Source organism: Daphnia pulicaria, chromosome 7 (genome assembly GCF_021234035.1).
Source record: "Daphnia pulicaria isolate SC F1-1A chromosome 7, SC_F0-13Bv2, whole genome shotgun sequence".
In the NCBI taxonomy this organism is placed as follows: Eukaryota; Metazoa; Arthropoda; class Branchiopoda; order Diplostraca; family Daphniidae; genus Daphnia; species Daphnia pulicaria.
The window spans coordinates 15,341,452-15,355,453 of NC_060919.1; the positions used below are offsets into that span (position 1 = coordinate 15,341,452).

General features: G+C 40.0%; 2 protein-coding genes and 1 long non-coding RNA gene across 4 annotated transcripts; 2 read left to right on the top strand and 1 right to left on the bottom strand.

Annotated features, from left to right (window-relative positions):
* Positions 1-433: 433 nt before the first annotated feature.
* LOC124348632 lies at positions 434-5,729 on the bottom strand. The gene is made up of 6 exons (XM_046798861.1): positions 4,814-5,729; positions 4,475-4,695; positions 3,890-4,407; positions 3,548-3,820; positions 619-3,478; positions 434-536 (listed from the first exon to the last, which is right to left on the bottom strand). Exons 3-5 carry the CDS (start codon positions 4,323-4,325, stop codon positions 1,272-1,274), a joined length of 2,916 nt encoding a protein of 971 aa, XP_046654817.1. The 5' UTR covers positions 4,326-4,407; positions 4,475-4,695; positions 4,814-5,729; the 3' UTR covers positions 434-536; positions 619-1,271.
* Positions 5,730-8,964: 3,235 nt separating this feature from the next.
* Positions 8,965-10,908, top strand: LOC124348640. 2 transcript variants are annotated; one of them, XR_006920078.1, is made up of 5 exons: positions 8,965-9,245; positions 9,449-9,658; positions 9,732-9,827; positions 9,918-10,397; positions 10,485-10,908. It is a non-coding gene; the product is annotated as an uncharacterized LOC124348640 (long non-coding RNA). The 2 variants fall into 2 exon arrangements; XR_006920077.1 differs by lacking the exon at positions 8,965-9,245 and having other exon boundaries at positions 9,252-9,658.
* Positions 10,909-11,324: 416 nt separating this feature from the next.
* Positions 11,325-13,064, top strand: LOC124348634 (importin subunit alpha-5-like). The gene is made up of 5 exons (XM_046798864.1): positions 11,325-11,463; positions 11,531-11,696; positions 11,760-12,015; positions 12,074-12,500; positions 12,564-13,064. The coding sequence occupies exons 1-5, from the start codon at positions 11,373-11,375 to the stop codon at positions 12,713-12,715; spliced, it is 1,092 nt and encodes a 363-aa protein (XP_046654820.1). The 5' UTR covers positions 11,325-11,372; the 3' UTR covers positions 12,716-13,064.
* The last annotated feature ends 938 nt before the right edge of the window (positions 13,065-14,002 follow it).

Genomic DNA, 14,002 nt, shown 5'->3' on the forward strand with positions numbered 1-14,002 from the left:
CCCTGCCCGGTTCTATTTCTCTTTAACCTTTTTTTTCGTGTCAGGAGAATTTCGGGAATATCGTGAATTTCGTGAACGACAAGGAGCCCAATAGAAAGGCAAAGTTCTATTTTCTCAAATAGAACGAGATATAGCGTTAGAATCTATACGTTTAGAATTGTTTTCGCGGGTCCATTTTTTGGAGCCCAAAGAAAAGTTCATTTTTATTGAAACTCGGGAAATGTAACTTATCGAAGTCAACGGCTTACGATGACACGAGGACATGATGGTGTTGCTTTGATGTCCATAGAATAGGTTCTGTGTAACCGTGGGTTGTGTTCAACAAATTAATCGAAAATGTTCAATCCGGATCAAAGGTTTCTTGGACTTTTTAGACTGAATTTCGATTGGATTTCCGATGATTCATCCTCCTTCCTGGTAATGCAGATCCTTTGTGCTATGTGTTTGAAAAGAAAATGAATAGAACTGATGATCATCGATGATCATTGGCTAAATCAAGTCGCACAACTTTGGTTCGGATACTTGTCCATAATAGCCTATATATGCAATGGATAAATTTAACATCAATTCAACTAACGATCAGTTTATTACAACACAAGTTTAATCAAGAACAAATACTTGAATAATGCTCAAGTGTAAATAAGTCAGCTACAAGTGAAAATCTTTGGTTATGAAATCCTATTTAAAATTTTAAAATTGAATTATTCAACAAAATGTGATAAAATTTGATTATGTATCGTCAAACCGCAATTTCCCTTTTCAGTTGTTCCTTCACGGAGGACAAAGTTCTTGAAAAGTAGCTTGAGGGGATTTCCGTCGAATGTTTCAAGTTGTATTTTTCGGCAATTTCGTTGTTGTAAGTGGCTAAAATGTATTCGCGCAATGGCAATTCTTCCTTGATGCGAGGATCGTTCTTTCCATCCAGGAAAGACCTAGGCATAGTCTCTGAAGGGATACTTGACAGTCGAATCTCCGTTTAGGTAAAATGAATGTTCTTCTTCGTAAGATTGAATGCAAGTCGTGTGAACCATTTCATCAGTGTGTATGATAGATAATCCTGCAACTCCCCCTGGTTGATGGACTGCATCATGAGGTCTGTCTTGTGTGTCGTGATTGGCCGCTTCGAAGCACAGACTCTTCCATATATTCCATGACAGTGACAAAAGTGAAGGTGAAGTTGGCGGAGCAAATACATTTCCAAACATTTTTGATGTAATTGGAAAATTCGCCGATGGATCTACTTTTCCAGCTTTGACCGCCTTCGAGTTTTGTCACACGTTGATGGATGTGTTCCCGAAACTGGATGAGTTCATCTCCGTATTTTTCACCCGGCACATCAGTTGGTTGTTTATTGACCTTTCCCAAGATACAAACGTCACTATACGAGACGAGTCGGTCGAGGTGAGATTGAAATTGGCGAAAGGACTTTCCGATTTTAAATTACTCGAATTTCCAGTCATATTTTGAACTTGACTAAAAGCTTCATGAAGTGAAGTTCCCAATGTTTGCTTGATTATGTCTAATTTATTTTTCTGTTTCGTGTCAATCCGATTGTAAACGAAGAAGATCCTGGAGCTGAGTCGTCCGCCGTTTTCTTCGGCCAGTTGGGATCCTTGGTAGGCCATTAAAACAATCGGCAGGATTTCTTTGACGGCCGCATCGTTCTCGCCCGGGATGACGATGATGGTCGCGTCCGACAGTAAAATGCTCAGAGTTGCCATTTGATTGTCGCGTTTTTCGCTTCCGGCCAGGCCGTGATATTCCGGTGATCGGGTCCCTTCCGTGTCCAGCAGTAAAATGTAGTCGTACTCTGGTCGGCCCTCGACGGCCAGCAGCTGCATGTTGACACCTCGAGTACATTGGCCGACGCTGGTCCTCATTCGGATGCCGAACATTGTGTTGAGCAAAGTCGATTTGCCGCTGCCCTGCACGCCCATGACAGACAAGACGAAAACGCGTTTTCCTTTCACTAATTTTCCCAGTTGGAATAAAACTTCTTCCACCCATTGCAAGTGGATTAAATTGGAATCGCCGTCGAGTAGTTCGAGGCAGAATCCGTCCAGTAAATGCTGAGCTGCCAGTTGGGGAATTTTTTGAATTAGCGGTGAACGTTTTTCCGTGTCGGTGTAGAGATGACTCAGTTCCCTCCAAAAATGTTCAATGTTGAGTGCACTTTCTATCAGGTTGGATTTAACATCGTGAAGTTGTTCTTTTGCAGACTCTAGATCTTTTACATCAACGGCTTTGAGTAATTTGTCATAGTACGACGTTGACAACATCTGAACCGTTTTCAGAAGTGGGCCAAGTTCCTGTTCTCCGCGATTGGCTAATTCTTTTTCCAACATCCGAATGGACAAAACGCGAGAACAAGGATCTTGACTGTAAAGGAAGCTCAGAAACAATTGAATTAATTTGTTACTTTCGACCTGACGGGTGTAAGATCTGCGTCTTTCACGAATTAATTTGATCTTTTCGTCTTCTTCATGCACAATTTCTTCTTTCAGTCGGTTGGCCATTTTGACCTCTACGTGTTTCGCTTCTTGCAAAAATAATTTCTGCAGCAGAAATTCGTTTTTCTTCACATTTGCCAAATTTTGGACCGATTGTCCAATTCTCGAGTCAATATCTTCCGGTGACACGCAATCCAGGGAGTTGTATCCTTCCTCTTTTAGAATGGGAATTTTGTGCAATTCCCATCGATTCGCTGCAAAATAAGGTTGCTCTGCCTTTATCTTTAGGCTTTCGACAATACGCGATTTTAATTCGATTTTAGATGCGTCTGAAAGTTCGTCTTGCATGTAAAAATGAGTGAATCCATTGACTTCATTTCGTTTACTGCTCGACCTTTCCAACGACGGTTTCCAAATACAATTCATTGACTTGTTTGTCGCTACTCCGAGTGAAGCGTCTTCTAAATCCATTTCCCTTTTTTTCTCTTCTGTCAGAAATGAAGAGAAGAAACTCTCTGCCTCAACAGTCGAATCCTCAATCATAAAACAATCGGCAAAACGTCGCAGAAATGACCAGAGTGGCCTGAAATCTCCAATGACGTGAGCAACCAAGACGTTTTGAATTACGGATCCTTCTGTTACTATGCAGCCACACCCAATTTCGGCCAACATAGTTTCTGAAGTGATGTTTCTCTGTGACAAATCGAGGGCATGGAGGCTCTCAATGTGGAAGACGCTCTTCAGAATGTCGCAAGTACGACTCTTGTCCCTCTGACGGCAGGAAATGACAGCGACGCGTTGTAAGGACCTGTCACCCAGACTGATATAGTTGACCCTGGGCAAGGTAACGTGTCTTAGCAAGCTTAGATAGTGTTTCTTGGAATCGGGAACGAACAACGGGATGGCAGCTCTTCTTTCCAGCAACAGACGACAAATCTCTACAATGCCGGTCGCGTCAAATTCGCTAATGAGTTGCAAAAGTGTGTCATAAACACCGTCGTCCCAAGAATTAGGACCTTCATTGTCTTCTGCACATGAGAAAAAATAAATAATAGGCCTATATAAATAAAACAGTGATAAAATTTTTCCCGAATTACTGTTGGATTCATTTTCCGTATTGATTTCCAAATTCAGTGCAATCCGAAGGCGATAGCGCAAACAGTTCATCATGGCTATTTTAAATCTGTCTCTTCCCTGGACTTGATTTTTGAAAGGTCGGTCAATCAGGAACGCAGCATAGGGCTTTTTCTTGTCGCAAGGGTTGAAGTTGTTTATTTTTGAAACAACATCGGCTGATGAAATCCTCTCGTTGGGATTGGCCTTCAACATGTCTACGATAATCACGTACATGGGATGTCGCTGTTTTATTTCTGCAATGGTGAAGCACCAACGTTTAATTTGCTATTTAAATCTGGATTAGGAAGTAACGGAACATATACTTGTCAGATTGACTGGCCTATTCTTCACAATGTTTGGTAGAACATTTACAGCTGAACCAAACGGATGATCACCGTCTAATAGATAATAGCCGAAAACAAGTCCCGCAGTGAAAACGTCGCTCTTGACGGTTCCTCTTGGACGAATGTCGGGTGACGTAGTTTTACCATACTTTATTTCTTCCTCTTCAAATATCTTCACTATCTCAGGAGAAAACCAGTTATTGGTTCCTTTCACTCCACTAATGGAATGACTTCCTCTTTCGTTCACTTGTTTACTAAGTCCAAAATCGGCCCATTTCATTACGACTTTTTTTCCAGTTGAATCCACCCAGATGAGGACGTTTTCAGGTTTAAGGTCTCGATGGATCAATCGGTTTTGATGAATGTGTGTCAATCCCTTGGCCAACTGGAGGAAAACTTCCTTTTCTGGCGGCATGGGTCCACGGTATTTTCCCGGTTTCTTGTCATCCAAGAATTTTTGATCCAGTGATGCCTGGCAAAATTCCAGCGCATAAATTCTGATTGGTTAGAACAATAATATATTAGAGTTTTTCTTTTTTTTTTCCTCTCGTAAATTTTATACACCTGAAATCAATGTCGCTTTCAACGTGATAGCCTAGAGTTTGACGACATTTGGGTGATCTAAGTATTGCAGAGCTTCTTCTCCTCCTTTGTTGTTTTTAACGTTTTCGATTTGAATTCGTTTGACGGCCACTTTTCTGCCCTTCCACGTCCCTTCGTAAACGATTCCGTAAGCCCCTTTCCCTAAAACCTTTTGTCTGTCGATAGAAATCGACAGCGAAACACTTTGGTGTAAAAAACAAAGGAACATATTTTTAAGCAAATTGATTCAAATATAATTGGTGAAAGTTAATAAAATATTCATTGTTTAGTTCGAAATATTTAAATTTTAAAAACTTTTACCTTAATCATTTTGTTACTGTAAACTTGTAATCTAAAACAAATGACGTAGCCATTCATTTCTATGGAAATCTGCGGAAATCTGGTGAACGTGCCCAATTAACTTGCCCATTTTTTTTTACTTAGACGTTGACGACTCTCTGATAGGCTATTCTAATTATTCAATCAATAATTAAACTTAAAGTACTACTTTACGTTGAATTGGTTGCCATTTTTCGACTGGAACGAGGTGTCCTTGAACGAGAAGAGAAACGATCACGCCATCACTGTCGCAACTTGTCTCGCCGCCAACTGCTGGCGAGTTACTGAAGTTTTTGCCCCTATCTTGCCTTTCCATCGAAAACGGAAACTGGCCACGTCACCGCAAAAAAGGGCTTGTCGCCGCTTCCAAAATGATCAGGCGGAAAGTATCTTTTTCTCCGTATCGCGCTTTTGTGGTTTTATTGACATGTTGTGGACAGACTCTCCCGAAACTATCGCAAGAGCTCTTTTTTTAAGCTCTCTTTCTTTGATTCACTATTTAATCGAATATTTACTGAACAGTTCCACATCATTTTTTCATCGTATGTTTTTTACATGATAACGTATATGACGTTTGGTTTACTGTTTACCCCCTTCGTACAATATTTCATGGACGTCTCTATCATGTTCATTGCTGATGCCAGAAGTTTATTTTTCCTTTATATTGTGCTGCATTTAAAAGGCATTTTTCCGGCTTCGCATAGAAAAATGAATGACGAAACAACTTAAAGATTTGGAGTTTAAAATGAAATTTTATTTGAATGGAAAAAGACAGAAAAAACAAAATCAAAGGAAAAAAACAAAAGAAACTGGACCAGCTTCTACCATCAAAATAGTCATCGCAAGGCAACAACTATTCCGATAGGCAAAACTGACGTCCAGCTTCAATTGTAACTTAACTTTAGTTTAAGAAAAAATAAATAAAAAATTAGCGAGTTCCGTTTTGAAGAATTGCGTACACTCTTTTGCAATTGGCTAGTGCACCCCAGATCGTGACGTACTTATATTCTCGACTTGGACGATAAATATGTACAGTGTGATTGTAAGCTAATTCTCTCAACAAATAATCCTCGTAAAAGATGTTTCTTCTCAAATTTATTTTTGGACACTCCATGGTAACTGGTAGGTTGTCGATAACGTCGGAGCAAGCGGCCAGTCGGCTTTCAGCATCTCCGCCGGTGATGAAAAGATTCCCATTGATAAAGTTGACACTTACCCAATATTCTTCTTCTATCCTTTTGGCGTTACTCCCATGACGCCCGACAACTCGCCCGCAATCCTTATTCGATATTCCTGTGACGACAATTCGATCGACGTAGACTTCTTTTTCTATAGTGGTTGTGATGGAAAATTCGGGTAATGCAGCCTGCGGTTGTTTAGTAGATACCTTGATGGCTTTCTTTTCATTAAAGGTGTTGGCCGGGGTATTCTCCATTGCGTTAGTTACTAGAGGCTGTGGTTCGGTCACTGGTGATTTAGCTTGAACTGCAGTGGAATTACAAGCTAAGAATGACGTTAAGATTTCAGTAATTTCAGTGACTGGAGGGGTGCTGGGCTCTTCGATTTGGAGTTGGTTGAATACCTCCTCATCGTTGCCGCATCCAACGTCCACTGTCAACTTTGGTTTCATTTCTTTCTGATTATTTTCCATTTCTGCCAACTTCTGGAGGGCCTCGTCTTTTTCCTTTTCTAGACTTTTTACTTGATCCAGTAGTTGCTCGATTGTGTCTGTCTGGTTGGTAAGGGATACTCGTACTTCTTCCACTTCCGCCTTACTGGATGCAAGAAGAAGATCGGTTTCTTCTATTTTCTGTCTCAACTGTGAATCGTTTTCGGCCAAACTGAGATTTTTCGCTTCGAGTTCAGTAATGGTTGTATTCTTTGACTCAAGCTCTTGTGTAGCCACGGCCAACTGCGAGGTGTCCAATTTTTGTTCACTTAGGCAAGTCCGCAGTTGCTCCAATTCCGCTCGACTTTCTTGATTTTGCTCTTGAAGTTTAGTGATGGCTCTGTTTTTGGATACCAGAGCACGTTGACTGGAAGCTAACTCATTGTGCACCTTGTGCAATTTTTTTTCTTCATAACAATTATGGAGTTGCTCCAATTTCGTTCGTTTATATGCAATAACTCTTTCTTTGGCTTCAATTTTTCGCATTAGCCCCGAATTCTCTTTTTTCAAAAGGAGATTTTCCCCTGTAATGTCAATAATAAGACTTTCCTTTTCTTCGAGTTCGCTCTTGGTTGTTGCCAACTCGTCGTGTACGTTCTGAAACATTTGCAGCTTTGATGAGGAGTCCGTCAATTGTGATTGAAGCAGACTCAACTCATTCTCCAAACGTTCTTTATCCAAAACAAATAGATTATTCTCATTCGCTCGACTGGATGCTAAACATGCAGTTTCGATTTCGGGGATTTCAATGACTGGAGTGCCGGGCTCTTCAATTCGCTTCAGTTGTGAATCGTTTTCGTCCAAGCTGAGAGTTTTCACTTCAAGTTCAGAAATGGTTTTATTCTTTGACTCAAGCTCTCGTGTAGCCTTGGCTAACTCGCGAGTGTCCAACTGTTGTTCAGTAATGCAAACCCGGAGATTTTTCAATTCCGCCTGACCGGATAGAAGAAGTCGATTGGTATTCTCCATTTTTCGCTTAAGCCACTTATCATTTCGCATCAATCGGAAAGTTCTCTTTTCAAGTCTAGTAACGGCTCTTTTCCCTAACTCTAGCTCACGTTTAGCCATAGACAAATCTTCGTGCACTTTGTCCAGTTGTTGTTCAGCAAGGGAAGTCCGGAGATGTTCTGATTCCGCTCTACTGGATATAAGAAAACGATTGGTACTTTTCAGTTTTCGCCTTAGCTGCTTATCGTTTCTCATCAATCGGAGATTTTGTTTATGAAGTCTAGTATCGGATCTGTTCCTTAACTCAAGCTCACGTTTAGCAACAGCCAACATATCATGCACTTTGTCCAATTTTTGATTATCTAGGCAATTCTTTAATTCCTCCACTTCTGCCTGACTGGATGCGATCAGTCTATCCCTGTCTTCAATTTTTCGTCTTAGACGCGAATCCTCATTTGTCAAGCGGAGATTTTTCTCTTTCATGTCAGTAATAAGAATATTCTGTTTTTCGAGTTTGCTTTTGGTTTTTGCTAGCTCGATGGTTAGGTTCTGAAACATTTGCAGGTTGGAGTTGGATGTAAGTTGTGTTTGAAGCACATTCACGTGATTCACCAAGCGTTCTTTATTCAATAACATCAGGTTTTTCTCAATCGCTCGACTGGATTCGAGAAGTCTATCCCTGTCAATTTTTCGCCGTAGTCGCGAATTTTCATTAGTCAAGCTGAGATTTGTCTCTGTCATGTCAGAAATTAGACTTTCCTTTTCTTCGAGTTGGCTTTTGGTAGTTGCTAACTCGATGTGTACGTTCTGAAACATTTTCAGCTTTGATGAGGAGTCTGTCAGTTGTGATTGAACTAGACTCAACTCATTCTCCAAACGTTCTTTATCCAATACAATCTGATGGTTTTCTGCTATCAAACGAAGAAAACTTTGGTTGTTCAGGTCTTCTCCGCTGGGAGTCGAAAATCCATCGTTAATATCAGGTCGGGGAAGTGCATGCTGGTTAGAGCATGCAACGTCAGGTTTAATTTTATTCAGGTTAACAGCCGAACGCCGAGTTTGTGATTCGGTCATTCGACTGAAGAAATCCATGATCCTAAGAAAAAGGCAAGCAAATATAGTTACTTCCAAAGTTCCGATCATTTTTAAACTGTGTGATAGTTTGTTTGCAATTCAAAACTGCGATACCTGCTAATGCCGTTGGGGTTGCTTATATAGACTTGCCAGGGGAATCCCGTTTTGCACTTTCCATTTCCACTGTTACATCAGATTTCTAATTATGTTTATGATTTTTAATTATTTGAATTGGTTTGAAATCATACTTTAAGGTCTAACGGACATTGTTCAATTAGTTTGGAATTGATTGCAATTCATTTAAATATTTTAATTGCATTTTGAAATGAAAGGTTTTCGGAATTCCGGTTGGGATTCAAATGTTGCCGGTCTGGACTTGTCTGGAAAACGACAGGGCGCCCATAGCGGTGAATCCACAAACTAAAGAAGTATTACGTAATAGTATCACAGAATTTTTTAATTCTCATCACTTTTGTATGTTTATGCGTTCGGTTGTACCGTGAATATTTTAATATGTTTGAAATACGTGGGAAGAATACGTTTGTATGTTTTTTTTAAATTGTTTTAGGTGTGGTACTCTCTATTTAGTTCGTGTGGTACTATATCGGCGTTCAAACCAAAAAATCAATCATGTTTAATTGTTATCGAATTGAGTTTCCACGTTAATTATTTTTTTGGTTCTTCAGTTCTTCTGCATCATATCAATCTGTTTCTACTTTCTAGGTGGGTTTGTAAAAACGTTAATATAACGTTAAAAACGTTAACTAGTGAAGTCGTTAGTTTCGTCTGCTACTGTCTCAATCAGCTGAGCCCCCAAGAGACTGGTGTCGTGACCCTAAATGTTCTCGCAATTTGTGACAATTTCTGTGTTTAACAGTAACTTACATTGTTTGAAACAAGTCGAACTATTGATTTTGTCATTTCAGTTCTCGGCGATGGACTAGCAATTACGACTACTTGCTGATTTTTTGAATATTACGATAGCGATTCTCGGAATCCCGAAGACGACTCCGGTCACCAGAAACTGAATTCGGCAATGGAAAAAACTGGCAATAACACCAACTCACATGGACTTGAGGAAGAAGCTGCTGTCAAATCAAGTTATTCTTCATCTCCTGAAACAAGTTCATCTGGTGGTAGTATGATTTCTTCCAAACCTCAAACAAGACAAAGAGCGAACTTAACTTTTTCTCATTGACTCTCCAACAGATGAATCTGACGGATGTGATTCTGAGCCAGACACTATAAATCCTGCTGTCGAGCTAAACACTTCAAAGGCCGGAAAGAAGACTCTCAATGGGAAAAGTAAAGTTCCAAATTGTATCAATGTTTCTGGAACAATGGCAGATGAAGAGCTTATTCGTCAACTAAAATTGCACAAAATTTCTATACCAGCAGTGACAGACTCTACGAGGCCAATTCTCATCAAACAACTGAACTATGCAGCTGCCAAACCCAAACGTAAAAGAAAGCCAAAATCTTTTGCTGAACCTATTAAAAGTTTCCAGGATGACGAGGAGGAGCAAGAAGTATATTCCATGGTGGGAATGATGATTGATTTGTTGGCTCGCCATCAAGCAAGTATGCACGTTGCTTACCTTGCAGTAACACAAGTTCGCGATTTCCTGATTCCACTTAAAGAGCAAAAATAAAACGCCAAATTGAGGGACAAGGCAGTTCAATACCCTGTCCGGCCAGAGATCCAACCAATTGAAGGTGAAGATTTGCACGTTGGTCATCGATGGGCATTTTCGCCCGACAAATCAACAGCCCATGAAGATCGATCAGATGAGGCCTCCTCATCCAACAACAGCAGCGTTACACCTCGTGCCTAACCCAGTGCCTCAAAAAACGCAACATGTTTGACGCCGAAGTGTAAGATTTCCTTTTTATTATTATTATCTGTAGTTACTTAAGTTTCAAGTATTTTAAAGTCTATAACCAGCTGACATATATTTACAGAGTAGGGCGATTCATGGCCGGTGCGTATTCAGAAGGTAATTTTGGACAAGGCCGATAACAAGGGGGATATTTTGCATATGGCTGTTGATCGTGGTTCGCGTCAAGGTTGTGTTTACATCAAGTGTGCAAGTGCTGATGATGCCGGCAAGGTATACCACTCGCTCCACGGCTGGTGGTTTGATGGCAATTTGGTCACAGTCAAGTACCTTAGTCCCGAACAATATCAATATCGTTTCCCAGAATCAGTAAAAACAACTTTCCAACTGATGCAGCCATCCAATGTTGAGTAATTGTCTCTGTAGACCAAGTTCTGGATATCACCTTTTGAGCATTTTTTAATTAATTAAACAAATTTCCCATAGGTTAACCCCTTTTTTGACATGTTTTAACTTGAATGACACAATACAAAAGACACTTAACAGTTCTCAACTCTCATTAAGTAACACGAGCCAAAACCTAACTATTGTTCAAGAATAAATGGTCTTTTAGAAACATACAAGAATAAAGTTTATGAAATTTATTACTGCTCCTCCTGTTGTGTGTCATAAGCAAATAATTTTGGTCAAAAATTTGTTAGGCTAGTAGCTGAAAATGATGAATTCTGAAAATCAGAACTATGTCTCTGTCTGTACCATTCTGCACAAATTAATTTGCTTTTAATTAATTTTCATTTAATTTTTTTTTTAATTAAATTTCAAAAAGAAATGTCCAAGGTTTATTTTGAATTTTGAGCAGTTTGGATAACGGGTTAAATCGATTTTTAACTATCGATCTCTGAATTCGCATGGATATTCTTAGAAGAACTAATGTCGTCTGCTTTTTAATGGCAGTAGGCTTAGTAGCTACTTCTGAAACTACAGTCAAGTAAATACGCTAGAACGCTAAACAATGGACATCCATAGTCTCAATAGTCTGAGAGATAGTTATCGTATGGCTGCAACCAACATGAGAATCGAGGAACTATGTCACATAGTTAATGGTATGTGTGTGGTATTTTTGTTTTCTATGTGTAGCCTGTATTCTCATATGAATCTTTTATCATGTAGGTATCAACAGTGGTGATGAAAACATGGAAATGACTGCAACCTACGCTGCACGTCAATTCCTCAGCTGGTATCCCAGATCGGATACCATGGGTTATTCACACATTGTCAGCTTCATCAATGCCAATGTTGTTCCAAAGCTGATAGAATTCTTGAGTCGTGTCAAGAAGTATGTCATGTCTTTATAACTTGGTTTCCAAACCTTTCATTATATGATGCCTTTATGTTTTAGCCCTGATCTTCAGTTTGAGTCAGCCTGGGTCCTCGGCAACATTGCATCAGGCACATCTGATCATACCAAAGCTGTCGTCAGTGCTGGGGCTGTTGCTGGACTCATTTGTTTGTTGGGTTCACCTCATTCAGTTGTGGCCAACGAAGCTGTCTGGGCTCTCGGTAACATCGCCGTAGACGGACCAGAGCTTCGAGATTACGTCATCGAGCAAGGCTTAATTAATCATTTGATCACCTTGATTAAACCCGATGCACCAGTAAGTTTATTTTAAAATTAAATACATGTGAACATTTAATAACTGAATTTCTTATTAGGTTAGGTTATTGCGTAACGTCACTTGGACTTTGTCCAACTTGTGTCGCCACAAGATCCCTCCACCCAGTGTCCCTGCCGTCCGACAACTTCTTCCCGCCTTGGCCCACCTGATCCACAACAACGACAAAGAGATTCTCGTCAACGCTTGCTCGGCTCTGTCTTACCTCACTGATAGCCCAAACGAACTTATTCAAGAAGTTGTTGACGCCGGAATCGTCCCTCAGCTCATCACTTTGCTGTACAACACTATAGTGGCCGTCATTTCCGCCACTCTAAGGACCGTGTCTAAGATTGCTGCTGGCAATGCCATCCAGATCCAAGCTCTCATCACCAACAACGTTGTTCGTCCGTTGATGGACGTGCTGGGCAAAGGCAATTTCCAATGCCAAAAGGAAGCAGCTTGGGTCATCATGAACATCACCTCGGGTAATACATTTCAGTTTTGCTGGTGCTGATTGATATTTCTAAACTTTGTCTTTTTAATTTCAGGTGGCACTTTCGAGCAGATCGCTTTGTTGCAACGTTTGTTTGTTGGTGTCATGGCTCCGCTGTGCGCTTTGTTAGAGGACGCGTATGTTAGAGGACGCGTCCTCAAAGGAAGACAGCAAGACTATCTCGGTCCTGTTGGATGGCTTGGCTAATATTTTGGCCGCAGCCGAAACAATGGGCGATCTGGAGAATGTTTCCCTTCACGCCGAAGAGTGTTATGTCCTGGATCGCATCGAACTTTTGCATAATCTCCACGACGATGATAAGATTTCTGACAAGGCCCTGGCCATTCTGGAGAAGTACTTTCCATTTGACGTGGAGGCGAGAAGACGTACGTGCACGTCTCACATCCATGGAGAAGAGACTGACGTAAAATATTCTTTTTTATAGTTTCTTTTCGGTTTTATTTCGGTGATTACCGCAACTGTTCATATTCAGAGTGTTTGTGCTGACAGCTACACCATATTACTGAGATATTCAAACATTATTTTTATTTTGAAATCCCTTTCTTTATTTCGATTCATCGTTTTTTGTTTTTATTTTCGGCAGTGAGGGATGTAGATTCCAAGTTGGCTTAATCTACGTAGCCTACATCGCAGAGTGCCCATTGCGAATTCGACAACCAGCCATCTCAAAAAGCCCCCGGAAGGAGGTTATGTTAAAACATATTTACCGTTTGTAAAGGCAGAAAAAAAAAAGAATTTTTTAAAAATGACAATTTACAATGAGAAACCTCCTTCCGGGGGCTTTTTGAGATGGCTGGTTGTTGAATTCGCAATGGGCACTCTGCGATGTAGGCTACGTAGATTAAGGTTTTTCACTTCTTTCCACGCTATCCTCACTCCATTGTGCGTTTTTTTTAAGATTTTTCAAAAAAAATTTTAACTGAAAGTTGCCATTTGCTTTCATTTCTGTCCCTGCACACGCCGTCCTCTTTCTGAATGCGCGATGAAAAATACAAAAAAACTCGGATCAACTTTGCATTGGGTCAGTAGATGTAATTATTAACAACTTACAACACTTGTACGACTTATTATTAAAGAACAAGAAGTAATTTTTAATAACTAGAAGTAAACTATTTTATATATTTGCATTCCCCTATAAATTGTGGTTTGTCTTCGGTATTTCCCAGCATTGCAGTTCATCAGCAGGTTTCTCCTTGAAAGAAAAAAGGGTAGGGGAGACTGGAGTAAAACGGGACACCGGGTCAAAAGGGACAGTGGGGGGAAAAATAGTAGATGTTAATAAAACTGTAAAAATTTTTAGTATGTTATGTAAATCTGTATAATCTAATTTGGCATGAAATTTGGTTGGTTTTTGTCAATAACTGCATGAGTTATTGACAAAACAAAAAAAACGGTTTTTTTTTAGAAATTTTTGTCTCCACCATTTTATGTTTGAAGAAACAAATAAACGCTAATGGCATGTAAATTTAATAT